This window comes from Cyprinus carpio, chromosome A21 (assembly GCF_018340385.1).
Source record: "Cyprinus carpio isolate SPL01 chromosome A21, ASM1834038v1, whole genome shotgun sequence".
In the NCBI taxonomy this organism is placed as follows: Eukaryota; Metazoa; Chordata; class Actinopteri; order Cypriniformes; family Cyprinidae; genus Cyprinus; species Cyprinus carpio.
Genome location: NC_056592.1, coordinates 1741669 through 1759610, shown reverse-complemented (window position 1 = coordinate 1759610; position 17942 = coordinate 1741669). Strand labels below are relative to the sequence as shown.

The 17942-nt window shown below is 33.5% G+C and overlaps 1 protein-coding gene across 2 annotated transcripts in view; it reads left to right on the top strand.

The window, feature by feature from the left end:
• LOC109076482 (T-lymphocyte activation antigen CD86-like) overlaps positions 1–2125 on the top strand; it is a 12483-nt gene extending 10358 nt beyond the window's left edge. For both annotated transcript variants that reach the window (XM_042778526.1, XM_042778525.1), the window contains exon 9: positions 708–2125. In XM_042778526.1, coding sequence (XP_042634460.1) covers positions 708–1185 — 478 coding nt within the window. In that variant the 3' untranslated portion in view covers positions 1186–2125. The remainder of the gene's footprint in view (positions 1–707) is intronic.
• The last annotated feature ends 15817 nt before the right edge of the window (positions 2126–17942 follow it).

Sequence of the window (17942 nt, the reverse complement as noted above, 5' to 3'; positions counted from 1 at the left end):
TTTATTAATTAATTTATTAATTTATAGATGTTGAATGGAAATCTTACAGAAAAATAAGAAAAAATGCTAAGTAAAAAAAAAAAACCTTCAATGTTTCATCTCTGAGATGTCCATTAAGAAATTAAATAATTCTAATTCTAAATAATTCTGAACTTTTAAATGGATCCCAAACCAGCATATTTCATACATTTTATATTTCTTTATTGCTTTACTTATTTATTTGTATTATTTTATAAGTATTTAACAATTTAGTATTATTTAAATTTTTATGTATTTAATTATTTGTTTGTTTGTTTTTTATCAATTTATTTTTTATTAATTTAAAATATTTTTTATTTTATTTTATTTCTTTAAAAATAAATGTATTTTATTTTTATTTTATTCATTTGTTTTGTTTATATTTATTTTAAGTATTTTTTTATTTTTTTAATTTCAGTTGTAAATATATTTAAATATGTGCACTTATTTATTTATTTGTTTTTACTTTTAAATGTATTTAAATCTAATTTAATCTTAAATTTAAATTTAGTTATTTTTAAATTCATGTGCTCTCTCTCTCTCTCTCTCTCTCTGGGTAAGGTATATGTTTCCAGTAAACTGCTGATAAACACAGCTCTGGCTAATTGCGAGGTTACCAAACCACAATAAACACACAGTACTCATTGATTTCTGTGTTTAACCATGTCATCTTTCCCTCTTGATTCCAGAGAAGGCCGTTCTCTACACATCAGCTCCATTCTGCCTGATAAGAAAGAAACCATTCTTCTGCTTGGAGAACCAGGCAGTGGGAAAGCCAGCGTGGCCCAAATCCTGTCGTCCTGCTGGGCTGAAAGTACAATGACAGACCCCTTCAACATCCGCCGGCTCCATCTGGTTTTCCACGTGGACTGTAGCCGAGCGAAAGGAGACTTTTTCCAGGTGGTAAAGTCCAACATTTCTCATGAAAAACCACTAGATGTGTCTGAGTTCAGAGAGACACTTCTGGGCACAACAGACTGTTTGCTCATCCTGGATGGATATCAAGAGGGAAACAAGGACCTGGATGAAACACTCGAATGGTTTCTAACAGAGCGGCAGACATGCAGGGTGTTAGTGACGTCACATCCAGGAAAATGTCCAGCTCTGGAGAAAAACACCAGGACAGTATTCCAACTTATTCAGAAACCGGACGAGTCTGGATCATGAAATCGGATACATTTCATATTTGCACAGACTATGCTTTTGCAATTTCATGTTGCAGCAATGTGCAAATTCAGCAATGCCAGATAACGGATCTGCCTTTTGTTTCTTTGGAATTTTTAAGTTCTGACTTTTGGTAAACCGGGCTCATCTGGCAGGAGACCAAAGCATTTCACAATACTTGAATTCAGTTGTATTTTTCAAAGACCAAGTACAGGAAAAGAGAAATGAGATCACAGTTCTTAAACCTTATTTCTGCAAAAAACTGAAAAAAAAAGTGTGGAAACAATTTGCAAATCAGTAGTAATTGTTTCAAAGAAACTGCTAGCAACACATTGACTTGACTGTGAAATTCTGAAACAGCATTTTCTTGTAAAACGTTTTATTTACAGAATCATGTGTACTTCTTATCAGTCAATGCATGTGGTTTAACTGTTTCAGGAATAACTCAGGTCAGATGTGCATGTCTTCAGCGAAACATAGTTACAAACTAACCAGAACTACCGTTTTATCTGACGGATCATTAACTCAGAAACTAATCGTGCCAAAAGCAACTTCTCTTTTATATTTACTTCAAACTTTCTGTAACAACGATGCACTTTTGTTTTGTTTATTGATGTCAAATGAGATTTATTTTGATTAAAAAAAAAAAAACTAATGAAAGTGAAAACTTTTAGTTTGTTCATTTTGGACTGTTTTAGAAGCGTTTGCACATTCAAGCAGCTCAGTTTGACATGTTTGATGGATGCACGAGCATTGCACAAGTGTTTTCATGTACAGATAGAGTGGTTGTTTCACTTTCATTTTGTTTTGACACTCAACAAGATTAACTTCCATTTCTGAGAAAACACACTCTGCCTTAACCGGCAGTGACACAAAAAAGGAAGTGAAGGTTTCCCGCAAAGGGAAGCCAAAAAAAAAAAATAATAAAAAAGTGTTATCTGGACACACTTTGTGAGCTGTTGTACTTGTGCAGGATGACTTTTTAACTATTATGAAAGCTTTAAAAAAAGAAACGAATGCTGGAGCTCAAACAGATGAAATCTTTGCAAGGTTTAATGCATCTCTGAGGGGAAATTAAGATACCTAAAATGAAACATTTTGAACGTACTGAATGTGTTAATCACCAACATATATGCCTTACTTTAACCCTTTGATGTAGAGCCCTAGACTGTTTCTCTAACATGCTTTTGATTTCTCGATCACAAAGGGAGCACATCTTACAGGATCAAATATTTATCAATGAGCTCAGGATCTGTTGAGCAGCAAATCCTCCAGCATCCTGTCAGTCATCTCTCCTTACCCTCCTCTTTTTTTGACCACCCACTCCGGCGAGATTTGCGTTGGGATCCCAATCTCAATGCAGCCCTCCACTTTGATGCATGTGATGTTAAATTGCAAAGTAAAAAGATTTCTTTTTAGTTTTGCATGAATATAGTCCTTTTTTTTCTAAATGAAGAGTTCATCTCTAGCCACTGAAATAGCAGATAATAAATAAAAAAAACACAAAGGTTAATTTATGGGGTTTAAAAAAGGTTCAAAGGTCATTGAACATGATGATTTGCATGTTATATCACATCCACAATGATTAAAATATATATTTTTTAAGTATGTTCACCATAGACAACACCAGCATGAGAGGGTTAAAGTGTAATTTCTGCCTGATCTGACTGTGTGTGCAACCCAGTGTTGCACCAATAAAAGTCATATGTATTATATATATATATATTATATATATATATATATATATATATATATATATATATATATATATATATATTTTTTTTTTTTTTTTTTTTTTTTTTTTTTTTTTTTTTTTTTTTCTGTAATGGTGCCACATCCAGATCGTCTCCTAATGAGCTGATTGTTCAAGGTAATTAGATTTATTTAGTAATATAAAATAAAATTTTGACTTTTTTAGATGTTACCACTTGAAGCTCATTTGAGGTTACTCGACAAACAGTGCAATGCAACCAGACTTGGTTTAGCAGGACAGAAGTGTATGGGCATGGAGGGATTCCCCGTGTCTCTGAACCGCTGATATTTCCTAATTCAACAAACCAACAAAAAAAAGGAACAAATGGAGCTTTTGTTGTTCTTTCTGATTTAAACTATGATACTAAAACCACATTAATGCTGCAGAGGTTTACGAGGGATAAAACCCCCAAATGGGATTATTTTGCAAACTAAATAAAAATTTCAGCAGTAAATTCATCTTAATGCAACTGTCAATTGCATGAAAAATCACCCTCATGCCATCCAAGTTTTAGATGGGTTTGTCAGATTTGGAGAAATGTAGCATTGCATCACTTGCTCACCAACGGATGCTCTGCATGGGTGCCGTCAGAATGAGAGTCCAAACTGCTGATAAATACATGCACAAGTAATCCACACCACTCCAGTCCATCAGTTAATGTCAATGCCAAAAGCCACATGTTAGTAAGAAACAAATCCATAATTAAGACGCTTTAACTTCAAACCATTTCTTCCTGCTAGAATACGAGTCCATAATCACGCTTCCTCCAGTTTAAAAAAGTCCATCTCCTGTAGTCTCTCACATCAAAATCCACCCACATCTTTTTTTAGAGCTGTTTTGGCTCGTAAACAGAGCTTGATCTGTGCAGATTTCTCTCCTGATTCAGATGAGACGACTTAAAATCAATATTATAGAGAGAGGACTTGTATTTTGGCCAGAAGCAACAACAAAGCAATGCTGGGTTTGTTTCAGCTTTTGTCTTAAGACATTAACTGATGGACTGGAGTGGTGTGGATTACTTGTGATGTTTTTATCAGCTGTTTGGACTCTCATTCTGACGGCACCCATTCACTGCAGTGCATCCATTGCTGAGACACTGATGCAATGCTACATTTCTCCAAATCTGATGAACAAATAAACTCATGCTAAACTCAGAAAGCCTGAGGGCGAGGACATGTTCAGCCAGTTTTATTTTCAGGTGAACTATTTCTTTAATAGATAAGCTTTTACTTTCATATTCGATGTTACTGAGTAAAATGATTCATTGTTGTTAATATATTTGCACTTTAATTTAGATGTGGTTTTTTTTACCACCAATGTGTCACTATAATCAGATTTAGCTTGAAGTCCTGTTTTAGTCACAATATATCAGTTATTTTGTAATGCAGGGTTGTCCATGAATTCTTCAGTCTGTAATGACATTGAATTCCCCATTTGAAACAATGCATCAGATTCAACTAGCTGATTGTGTTGGTTAACATCCGGGTTTGCATGTTAAAAAGTTTATAGTGGACAACAAATGTAACCTCAAGCCTGTTTACGGTCAGACGGGACTCATCGGTGCTTTCCAGCCGACTCATTTCTGACCTCTCTTAACCTCTGGACATAAAGAAACACAGGCACTTTTAGCAGGGGAATAAACACACACATTTATAATTGTTTCTTCAAATATAGGCACTTTTGGGCTTTTAGAAATAAAAGTTTTAAACACTTTTCCCTAGTTTGCACTGGTTAAATTTGTCAACCGGCCAACAGTGGACAGACGTGCATCACATAAAAAATCATTTTTGTACATTTCTAATCTAAATTATTTTCTATATATTAACATTATATATTAATGTTCTCATAAATGCATCAAATGAACCCTTTAAGTGCCACCCCCCATTGTTGAATATTTATGTGAAAATGCACTATATAAACTTAAATTGTTATAATTCATGGACGCTTTGGAATACAGACCTAAGGTTGGACTCTTTTTTAAGAAGACAATCTGCAGATTATTGCAGAAGTGGAATCATTTCAAAATATTAAAGTATCAAAAAGTTAAAGAAGTTTAAATTTACTGTTAAGAAAATGCACTGTACCATTTTTATTTCATTTTACATAAAATAAATATTTTTCAAAATATTTTTGAATCCAAAATTGCTATAAAATGAAAGCCTTATGTCTAAATAAGTTATGTTCCAAATTTGAAGTTGATATATAAAAAAAGAAATCGAGGTTCCTGAGAGATTTTATTTAGGGTGTTATACCACAAACAGCCACCGGGTGTCATCACAAACTCAGACCTTTCCGACAATATGTATTTTGTCAAGATTATAAAAAGTTTTTATTCTAAAAGACCATAATACATTTTGTAATATGACACCTGACTCCACCGACTATGGGCAAGGAGACTGCCAAAATATATTAAAGTATGATTTCCACGGTAACGCAATGTCCGATATCAAAATGGTTTTCACAGGATAAATTTTGAGGTTTTAAGTTTTCAAATGATATGTAAGTTATGAGTATTACTATGAGATGTGTGACAGAGAAAAAATACAATGAAAAAAAGAGCGCCAACTGGTGGCACTTAAGAGGTGCAGAAACAACATAAAGATGATATATTTTAAATACATGTTTAATGGCATCTTTTTACAAAGCAGCATATTATTAATGAAGGCCAGTATCATTGATTCCAATGCTGCTACTGGTTAAATGCATTTCCCCATAGCCACTAATTATAACCATTCAACATTTAACATTTAATAGGCTTTGAAAAATATAACTTTTAAGTGAAGATAAACTATAAATTGTATTTGCACGAACTATACAGTAACTCAAATGTAGATTAATCTTTATTCAAGGAACAAAAGTTAATGAGCGAGCAGAGCAGTGAGTGATTTCTCTTTTTCTTTAGTTCTTTATTTACAGCAGAGCCTCTTTAAGGGCATTTAGGACTGTCTGGACCACGCCAAAACATGAACCTGATAGACTTGTTCTTAAGCCACTTATTGGATTGAAAAATAATATCTGATCTTTCCTCTTTAGATATAGTTTCAGTTGTGGGAAGTGAGCCAATATGTATATGCACACACACACACACACACACACACACACACACACACACACACACACACACAGGGATGCATACAAACACACAGCTGCCCAGTCATACTTTGTTAATGAGAGTAAATGTTTCCTAGCAGAGCTCACTTTCTCTAAAAGAATTTCTAACACATTGTCTTTATGAGGAAGATTGATGTCCTGTTTATGAGAAGGATGTCAAACCCTTCTCATATAACTACAGTCAAATATGCCCTTAAGAATAAAACAGCTCCTGAAGAGCCTGATCTTCTGGATTATTACATAAGGAACAAGGAAACTCAATACAAACACAGCATGCAGCAACAGGTGATCTTTTATCAAAGTTTTTATAACAGCGCTGCAGACTGCTTCCTGGTTCCTTTTATCTGCGTCTCCCTCCTGTTTGCCTTTATACTTCCTGGTGGTGTTATTTTTTTGATATTATTTTTTGGGAAACTTATTTTTATATTTATTGTTCTGTATTTCTATTCAGTGTTCTAAAGTTCTCTTCAGTTTCCTTGTTCTGTTCAGTTATTGTGGGTCCCAAAGTGCAAAGTTTTGTTTTGCATGTCGACTCAAGTGCTGCAAAGAGGAAAAAGATGACATGCACAATTATCAAAAGTTCACTAAATGCATATTATTGTTGTTGTTGTTGTTGTTGTTGTTGTTGTTGTTGTTGTTGTTGTTGATGATGATGAATGATAAACATGTGGGGTTGCGGGGGTCAGCGAGCAATAGCCATAGCTTCACCGTCTCGGTTAACTATAGACCGGATATAGTCCGACTGTAACCCACTTCTAGCCAAAATAACTTCGAATTTGTTATATGTCGGTTTTGCCAAAATTTCGCAATGCCAATAATTTATTGAAATGGTCGATCTGTAGCCATGATTTAGCTCTGAATTGGATGCTTTTAGCCAGCTGGTGAAATCGAGGCAATCAGTGGTTTAATAATGGCTTGGCTATATCGGCCCTATATCAGACCAGCAATGAGTATAGGCCTATAGCCTAAATAGCAGTAATTTCCACCCATGCAGCTTGTGGGATGCATCATATCATCAAATGCAAGTAAATTTTGGAAACATTTGAATTAGCATTATTTTGCTGTCACACATAACATTCATACACATTCTATGATATTATTTTTTATTTGAAGTTAAATAAAAAAATGCAATAACAATTCCCAACCGCTAGAGGGCAACTGTAGCCCTACTGGTTTCGAAATTCAATTTAAAATGCAATATGCAAAATGGCAATGTATTTCTGTATTTAAATTTACATTTTCCATTACCCAAACATAGATGCAAAGTTTAGTGCAAACGGAAAATGAAAATGAAATTATATATTTTATATTTGCCATTTCCAACAGTAGTCTTAATATGTAATTTGCAAACACATTTTAAAGCTTTATAAGTTGCGAAATTAAAATGAAAATGTATAATACAAATTGACCATTTGATCATTTGATCAATTTAATTCTATTTGTCCTAAATGCATTTAGACTAACAGTTAGAACACTTTTAGGATTGCTTTTTTTATCGTGACGCTGTGGGATATTTGTAGCAAAATTCAGTGTGGCTTTGAAAATGCATTCCGAGCTTGACCACGCCCACCCTCCGTCAATCATCGCTTCAAGGCAGGGATTGGCGGAAGCGTGTTACATTTGGATCGTTTGAAACATGGCGGCTGAAAGCTGAATAAATCATCTTTCCATTGATGTATGGTTTGTTAGGATAGTACAATATTTTGGATGAGATACAACTATTTGAAAATCTGGAATCTGAGGGTGCAAAAAAATCCAAATATTGAGAAAATCACTTTTAAAGTTGTCTAAATGAAATTTTTTGCAATGCATATTACTAATCAAAAATTAAGTTTTGATATATTTATGGTAGGAAATTTACAAAATATCTTCACGGAACATGATCTTTATTTAATATCCTAATGATTTTTGGCATTAAAGAAAAATCTATAATTGTGACCCATACTGCTTTTGTGCACCAGAGTCACAAATCGCATTTAAATGATCATTTTGCTACCATTTCTGCTTGGACATGTTACACATATCAGATCAGTTTGTGTTATACATTTTCGTTTTCATTTCGCAACTTATAAAGCATTAAAATTTGCATGCAATTTACATATGAAGACTACTGTTGGAAATCACAAATGTAAATTTTAATTTTCCTTTTCCACCAAACTTTGCATGTATGTTTGGGTAATGAAAAATGTAAATTTTAAATAAAGAAATACAGTACATTGCCATTTTGAATATTGCATTTTAAATTGAATTTTGATACCAATTTGCTTCCACACATGACTACTGGCAACGCCATGCTTGAAAGTTAGTAGAGATCACTGTTGCCAGATATCTCGCGATAAACTAACTGGTTGAATAATTTCTTTTAATGTCACGGCATATTCATATAAATGATATAGTCTCAATCTAGCCTATATAAAAAATAAAATATATCAATATATCTAAAATAAACTCTATATTGCCCATCCCTAGTGTGCATCCAAGCAAACGAGAATGACTCCCTGTCACAATTAGTGTAAATTAATGATGTTGATGTTTGACATATACTCTTTTTTTTCTTCTTCTTCTTCTTCTTCTTCTTCTTCTTCTTCTTCTTCTTCTTCTTTTTCTTATCTGGCAGATTACGTGATGACCAACTTCCTGAGAGCTGGACTTAAAGGGACAGTTCACATTCAGTTGCTGGTCCCCATTGACTTGCATAGTGGGGTTTTTTCTTCTTCTTCGTCTTTTTTCCCCCATGGATGTCAATGGGGACCATCAGATGAAGGTGAACTATCCCTTTAAGGAATGCAACTGGTGAGCATTTTAAACAAGCACCATTTTGAAATATCTTAATTTATTTAAGATCTTTTTGTCATTCTTTATTTTTATTATCTTGACTTGTATTTATTATTGTATTTTTTATCTTGTATTTATAATATGTTATTTTGTCATTAAATTATTTGATATCTTTATCAATTTGTATTCTATTAAGTAGTCTAAGTTGTTTTTAAAAATTGCATAGATGCAAATAAACAATGCAAAGAACAAACCTGGGCCAATGATGTGACGCTAATTTATTCTAAAATAAGAAATGTAATTCATAGTGACTTGAATATAAGCCACGTCACTTCTGTGATTAATTAGTTTTCATTTTATAAATTAAAACACTATTTGTAGCTTTAAAAAATAGACTAACAATACATCATGTTGCCGTAATGAAAAACATGAATGGAATCAATTTAAATGGTAAATAAACTCGGTCCGCTGCCGCCCTCTCGTGGTTCAAAGAGGCACCTACATCAGATAAAGGTCCGATCCTCTGTGAACAGAGCTCACAGGACTCGTTTTATGTCAATTAAAATTAAATTATATATATTTATAAAGATTTTTAGATAGATAGCTGTAAAATAACCAATAATAAAAGGCAAGAGCTAAAAATAAACTGACATAATGCATCTAAATAATAATAATAATTCTTGATGCTTAACACATAAAAAGATAACAAAAACTAAAAAATGTTAATAAAGACAAACCCAACCCATATCTGATATTTTACAATTTTTTAAAACATTGAATTTTTAAGGTTTTAGATTAAGGATAGATGAAAGGATGTTGCAAAAAAAAAAAAACTGAATGAGATGTTTTTTATTTTTTTGTTTGATATATGGACTTTCACAAAAATAAATACATAGAAATTCAGAACACTGGCAAGAAAACTGCAGTGGAAAAAAACACCTGGTTTACAGCTGCATCTAGTGGTTAAAATATGAACTAACATGTAAAATATGATCTAGCACCTTAATTACGGTACATGGTCTTTGTCAACAATATGATAAATAAATAAAAATTATTTCACTAAATAACATACATAAGATAAGTACTAAGAATCAGCCATTATATTTAAAAATCAGTGTTCAATGCTATGAATTATACATTTTTATATACAATACGCCATGTGCAAACAAATCTCTTTCATCCTTTTTTGTTCATGTTAGTCAGGCATCATAATTAATCACAGGCACCCAAATCATATACTAAAATGTAACTGGTTCACTAACATTTATATATTTCAAATATCCCTTTGCAATAACATTATGAATTTTCCAAAGGTTTTATTGCAAATAATACGTGCGTATAGAATCTACAACAGTACATGTAATAACAACTTCAGTTTATTTTAGACTTAGAATGCAGGAATTCAATGCACATAATGTTATAATGGGGAGATAAAAATAAAGAGATCACCTTTCATATACAATACAGACTTCAGTCTCTTCACACTGTAGATGGCAGATTGTTTAGTTAGTTCACAACCAGTATTCCCACAATAGAAGACAAGAATGGCTCCTCGACCACTGGAGGAGATCTTTGTGAAATCTTGGGTTTTATGTTGTAAAAAATTCAAGACTGTGATGATGCTCAGAGCTGATGTGTGTGGCTTTACAACAGAATCAGAATCACTGCAGTTCAAACCAGTATTGCTGTCTGTTGTTATGAAGAGATATTAAAGTTAAACTTATTTTTTATGTTTAGAAATTGAGTATATGTTGTCTTATAAACTATATTATTTTTATTCTATTTATATTATACAATTATATTATATTGGATTTGTTATAGGCTAAGACTGCTTTTGTGCTCCAGGGTCACAAATTGCATTTAAATGATCATTTTGCTACCATTTCTGCTTGGACATGTTACACATATCAGATCAGTTTGTGTTATACATTTTCGTTTTCATTTCGCAGGAAAAAATTATAGGCTGCAAAAATGTAAGCAAACAATATATACAACGCACCAATTAGCAAACAATGCATCTAAGCAAAAAAAAAAAAAAAAAAAAAAAAATTGTTAGAGAATTTGATAAATATTAATTTGAAGGGAATTGATATAAATTATTATTTTGTTGTCAAGATGGTAATTATGTTGTTATTTTTTTTTTTTTATTCTGTGGCATAGGATAGAAACATATTGTTTTAAATAATTTATTGTTATTGCATTGTTGTTTTATTTATCAATCAGGGTATTTGCTCACTCTTTTAAATCTCATGTCAGTGCTGTACACATTACACTTTTGTGCATGACTCTTTATGTTTTCCAAAAGCCTTGTGTTTAAGGTACAGTAATGCAAAATTCACCAGTTATGTGAGTTTAAATGAGCTAAAAATTTTGTGTTTATTTGAAAAACCTTGGGTGTTTATTTGTTGAGTCATGGATGTGAATGAAAAGGAGGAGAAACGCCAGCAGAAACCAAGACCAGAATCTTTTAGTTCTTCACAAAAAAAGATCTCGAAGAACCAAAACGACTCTGGCCTCACTGTGGAAAGAGTTTTATGCGTAAAGAACACCTCAAAATACACCTGCTCTCATTCACACCGGAGAGAAGCCCTTCTCGTGCCTAACAATAGTCCAAATATAATCACTTATTTTAAATTTACCGTAGTGATTTGGGATAAGACAAAAAGGCGGTTTGGTAGATGAATATAGGGTGAAGTCAGCTAAAATGGGCCACTTTTTGGTAAATGATTTCTAATACCATCAAATAAGCAATGCATGAGATATAATGATATTTTTATAAATTAGCATGGGTCTCTTAAATAGGCTATATTTATACATTTTAAATGTGAAAAAGTATAATTGTTTTATAATTAATTGTTTTAGAGAGTTAGAATTCTTCAGCTATGGCACAACATTCAGGTAAAAGGGGCTAATATAAAAAGAGAACAACAAAGGTAATTTCAGATTAAATCATTTTATTTTTAACAGTAAATTGACACTATTGTCTTTAGTGTGCTGTAGCAGCAACACCATGAATGTATTTAAATAGAAATTTGAACAAATATTTCATTAAACATGTTTTAACAATGTTGGAAATAATAAAGAGGTCATTTCTGACAGCACCACTTTAGAGAAGATAAAGACTGAAATACCATAAAGAAATAACAGTTATATGTAATGATGAAACAGTTTGATTTTACAATATATATATATATGCTGTTGCATCTGACAGGCTTCACAAGATTTGTTTGTTTTGATTCACAAGCTTGTGACTTTCTTCCTCTGATCTTCATTTTCTTTTTTTTTTTTTTTTTTTTTGATTCAGTCACATAGTTCAGTAGAATCAACACAATAAGATGAGCTTTCATGTCTTTACATAATCAAACACTCTATATTGTGATTTTTTAAATATAGATTTTTTTTAGCATATCTGGCTGGTGTGTATGACTACAGAAACCTGAACAATGAATATAAGTTTTTTTTTATTAATTTAACTTTTTTTAGTTCTTTTGTTTGGTTTGTTTTTAGTCTGGTCCTCAGTTTGAGTTGTTTTTATTGATTTAGAATTTATGAGAAAATGAAAAGCAACGGTGATTTAGCTCTATGAGAGTGATTGTTGGTAACATGAAATCTTTTTTCGTAATTCGTGATCCTTGTCTCAGTATAAAGACAATTCATCAATGCATTTTGTTTCAAAGAAAAATGTTTGCAAAGAGAAGAACTTAACAACAGTTAGTTGACTTATTTTTATGAACCTAAATTGATCATTGCTAATATATAATATAATAATAAAAATAATAATATAAAGCAGTTTTGAACGGAAGGCGAATTTCATGAAGGCAAGGCAAGTTTATTTATATAGCACATTTCATACACAATGGTAATTCAAAGTGCTTTACATAAAAGAAAGTTAAAATGTTATTGAAGGAAAAATAATAACAAAAATAAAACAAGCAATTTTAAAACTTTGGAAATGATTTAAAAATTGACTTTGATGAATTTTGAAGAATTTAATGAATTTAAAACAGTTAAAAATAGAAAATTATTTTACATAAAATATAGTGAATACGTAAAATACAGTGCAATCAGTTCGGACATCGCACAGTGCTCATTCAATAAATGCACAGATAAACAGATGAGTTTTGAGTCTAGATTTAAATGTGACTAATGTTTTAGCACATCTGATCTCTTCTGGAAGCTGATTCCAACTGCGGGCGGCATAGTAACTAAAGGCGGACTCCCCTTGTTTTGTGTGAACCCTTCTATCTGACTCGATCCTAATGATCTGAGTCTCTGTTAGGTTTATATTCAGTGAACATATCTGCAATATATTTTGGTCCTAGTTCATTGAGTGGTGTATAAATGAGTAAAAATACTTTAAAATCAATCCTAAATGTAGCTGGAAGCCAGTGTAAGGACCTGAGGACTGGTGTGATATGCTCAGATTTTCTGGTTCTCGTCAGAATCCTGGCAGCAGCGTTCTGGATGAGCTGGAGTTGTCTAATGGTCTTTTTGTGAAGGCCGGTGAGGAGACCATTACAATAGTCCACCCTCCTGGTGATAAAGGCATGAACAAGTTTCTCCAAGTCTTGACTGAAAACAAAACATCTAATTCTTGCAGTGTTTTTTAGATGATAGTATGCTGATTTAGTTACTGCTTTGATATGACTACTGAAACTAAGGTCTGTCTCCAGAGTCACACCAAGAATCCTGACTTGATTTTTAGTTGTTTGGCCCCTAGAGTTAAGGTATGAATTCACCTTGAAAACTTCAGTTTGTTTCCAAATGCAATAACTTCAGTTTTTTCCTTGTTTAACTGAAAAAAGTTCTGGCACATCCAACTATTTATTTCATCAATACATTGGCAGAGGGGAGTCAATGGGGCTGTAGTCATTTGGAGATAAGGGCTAGGTAAATCTGGGTATCATCAGCATAGCTGTGATAGGCAATTTGGTTCTTTCTCATTATTTGACTTCGTGGGAGCATATACAAGCTAAACAAGAGCGGTGCAAGAATTGAGCCTTGTGGGACTCCTCATGTCATGGACGTCCACTTAGTCTTATGCTCTCCTAGACTCACATAATAGTCTCTCCCTTCTAAGTATGACCTGAACCATTTGAGTACCATCCCAGAAAGCCCGACCCAGTTTTCCAGTCTCTCTAGTAGTATGTTATGATCGGAGTCAGAATTTAAGTGAATATCATTTATTATGTTAATGAGCGCTGTCTCTGTGCTGTGATGCGTTCGAAAACCAGATTGAAAATTGTCCAGGTATCCATTTGAGTTTAAGTATTTGTTCAGCTGATTAAAACTACCTTTTCTATAATTTTGCCTATGAAAGGAAGATTAGATAATGGTCTATAATTGCTCAAAATGGTGTTATCAAGATTGCTCTTTTTCAGGAGGGGCTTAACAACTGCAGTTTTCAGGGAGTTTGGAAATGTCCCAGAAAGAAGTGAGGCGTACTTTTGAAAAAAAGATGTGGGAAGTGTGTCAAGATAGCAGGTTGACGATTTTTAGGTGCTGCACTATTTCTTCTAAAATTTTGCTATCAATTGCTTCAAAAATAGACATAGTATCTTTTTGATATTGCGGCCGAATCTGTCTGACCTCTGCATAATTTGAGGATGTGCTAATCTCCTTCCTGATATTAATGATCTTCTCAGAAAAGAAGGAAGCAAACTCATTGCATTTGCTAACTGAGAGCATTTCACTGGGAATCTGACTTGGGGGGTTTGTCAGTCTATAAGAAGTAGGAAAAATAGTTGGATTTTTGTTTAAGTTAGTGTTTATAAAGTTTGAGAAGAAATTCTGTCTAGCTGTGGCTAGTTTCACATTAAAAGCAAGAAGGCTGTCTTTATAGATGCTATAGTGAATTTCAAGTTTCGTCTTCCGCCACATCCGCTCGGCTTTTCTGCATTGTCTTTTCATAGTCTGAACTGCTGTTGATCTTCTCCAAACTGATTTCTGTCTGTTTGTTTTCTTACTGATTATTATTGGAGCAATATCATCAATAACATTCTTAACTTTTGAGTTAAAGGAATCAAGGAGAATATCAACAGAGTCTGCAGAAATGCTTGGTGTTAAAGATATAGCCTTCATAAACAGATCACTAGTGTATCGTTAATGCATCTCCTTCTGACAGAGACAGATCTAGATTCAGTGGTAGCAGAGATCAATATATCAAAGAAAATACAGAAGTGATCAGATAGTGCTGTGTCCTTAATAAAAATGGATGAAATTTTTAGACCCCTACTGATGATTAAATCTACAGTGTGTTCTCGACTGTGTGTGGGTCCATGCACATGCTGAATCAGATCAAATGTGTTTAGAACCGTTATCATTTCTTTTGTAGTTATGTTTTCTGCATTATCTATGTGAATATTAAAATCCCCTGCAATAGCAAAACAGTTAAACTCTGAGGAAATCATTGATAACATTTCTGTGACCTCTTCAACAAAAAGCTGGAGAGTATTTTGGAGGCCTGTAAATAATGATAAACAGAATGCGTGGAGCACCTTTCAGCACAATCCCTAGATATTCAAAAGATATTCAAATGACACTTGCTTACATTGGTAGACATCTTTAAATAGAGCAGCTACACCTTCATCTCTCCTAACAGTCCTGCAGACACTCGTGAAAGTAAAGTTAGGAGGGGCTGCTTCATTTAGGACTGTTGCACTGCAGCTGTCTTCTAGCCATGTTTCATTTAGAAACATAAAATCCAGATTGTTTGTGGTTATAAAGTCATGAAGGCATTTCGGTTTTGCTGATAGAGATGCTGTCAGGAGGATTGGCCCAGGAGGTTTTGTGCTGTAATCAATAAAGAGAAAAAAATAATCGAATGACTAAAACTGTTCAGGGATTCTCTTTCATCATTATTTCCAAATACTACTTCATATTAATGAGTACAAAAGGATATATTATCATAACTGATGACAATTGTTTGTCTCTTCTGTTCTCTTTGTGGTAAATATCTCACCTCATCTTTGATCCTCTCTGACAAATCAGAATGACACTTCACAGGTCTGTCCGCATCTGCATCATGAGCCACTGGAAATAAAAACAAACAAAATCTGTTCATGTGCAGCTTATTTAATGCATAAATATAAAACTGTCTCCGTCTGATCTGTATTTGTAAAAGAAACAATCACAGTTAAAACGAAACAATGAAGCTGATAATACTCACTACAGGGTCTCTGTCCACTCATACTGTTTCTCCTGGTGAGCTCCGGACACTTTTCTCTGCTATTCCAATTAGTTGTGACACTTTCTGTCTGTACTCTATTTCTCAGAGTCTTTACTCTGCTCATTTTTCTGAGTTACGCTTCACGTTTCCTTCAGGACTTCAGTTCATACATTGTTGCAGGTTAGAAGAACTAGAGCACAATCAGACATAAAATCTTAGAATAAACATACAAGATGTATAAACGCAGATTAATACAATACAAAATGCATAAAACCCTGCCTTTCTGGCATCTGTCTGAGTGTCCCTGGCTTACCTTTCTATGTTTACTCCCTTGTGATTTTGTGCTCCAGGTCTGACGTCATGCAACGAGTTTAAACTTGACTTGATTTATGAATTCTTTGAACAACTGCAATTGTCATCAGAAATACTACTGTTCAGCCCACTTATTTTATGTATGCATTTACGTTGCATTTAAGCTGTATATTTTTATAGTTCATGCATTACATGGAAATCTAACTTTTTCTGCACAGTTGTAAACTGTGAAGCAAAAAATTATGGGTTTTTTTTTATATATATATTGTCATTTTTGAAAAAATTGTAAATTATGTTCCTGGCTGCATTTATTCACATGTGTTATATATTAAGCAGTGACCTTGAAATTTAGGAAATTGTAGGTTGTTCTCTCATTTTGATCTCAGCTTTACATCAATATAATTATATACAAAAGGGAAAAAAAAATGGTGTGATGTGTAGTGATAGCCAACACACACACACACACACACACACACACGTTTGTTTTTATGGATATTGGGTGTGATTAACATTTCTAAATACTTTCCCATATAACACAGAAACATTTTGTCTGTTTAGCATTCTTCTCCCAGGGAGGAACATGTTCGAGCAGGTGATATGGACTTCATTCAGTGTAGGACAGGCAGGTCTATTCCAGTGCAGTATCCAGATTTGTTTGCTTCAGGGGAATTTTTCTCATTTTTGTGTGGCTTTTCTCTCTCTCTCTCTCTCTCTTTCTTTGCATGTCTCTTTGCAAAGTGCTCTTGATTTACACATATATCTATGAGGTTACCCTTGCTTACATTAAAAACATACTGCAAGTGTCAAAACTCAAAACTAACTCCCCGGTTTAAAATACATTATTGTTTTATAACCTTCTCAGGGCCGGCCCAAGCCTTTATGGGGCAGAATTTTTCATGGGGGTTCCTCAGTGCGACGTCCAATGCTTGATTATTCACACACCAATTATCCAATTTACTTGTTGTAGCTGTGTTGCTTACATCATACTAATGTCTGCCTGTTATGTTTTTACCCTTCTTCGATTTTAAATTGTAACAGTAGCAAACCCTCAAGAGTGGTCAGGTGTTTAACCTTTAACATTCAAAGTCTTACAGTACTAAGTGGCTAGTAGTTAAGGCCACTTAATATAAAGTGAGACCCATGATTGACATTTTTTCTTTTTTTTTGCTTCATGTTGAATGACTTTTCCTAATTTAATGGGGACAACTCCGTAAACATAAAATAATCATAGTGATATTTTTTTCAATGTCCTCTACACATTTTGCAGCATCGGTGTTCCTTGGGGTCAATTTGACCCCAGGCTCTTTATATCCAAATTTTTCACACATTTGTTTTGGGTGACATTGAGGTCATTATAACATGCTATAATTTTATAATATTCACTATAATTTTATATATTCAGGATAATATTCAAAAAACTTCCCTCTGTTTTAGGGATTTAACCTAACCTAACCATACCTGTAGTATTGCGAGAACCACTGATAGTTCACATGACATGGGTGAGGAGGAATCCTAATTCTCACGAGAACTTTGATATTTCTCGTGCCATGGGGGGGAGAAAACATAATTCTTGCGAGAACTTGGATATTTCTCGTGCCATGGGGGGGGGAAACCCTTATTCTTGCGAGAACTTGGATATTT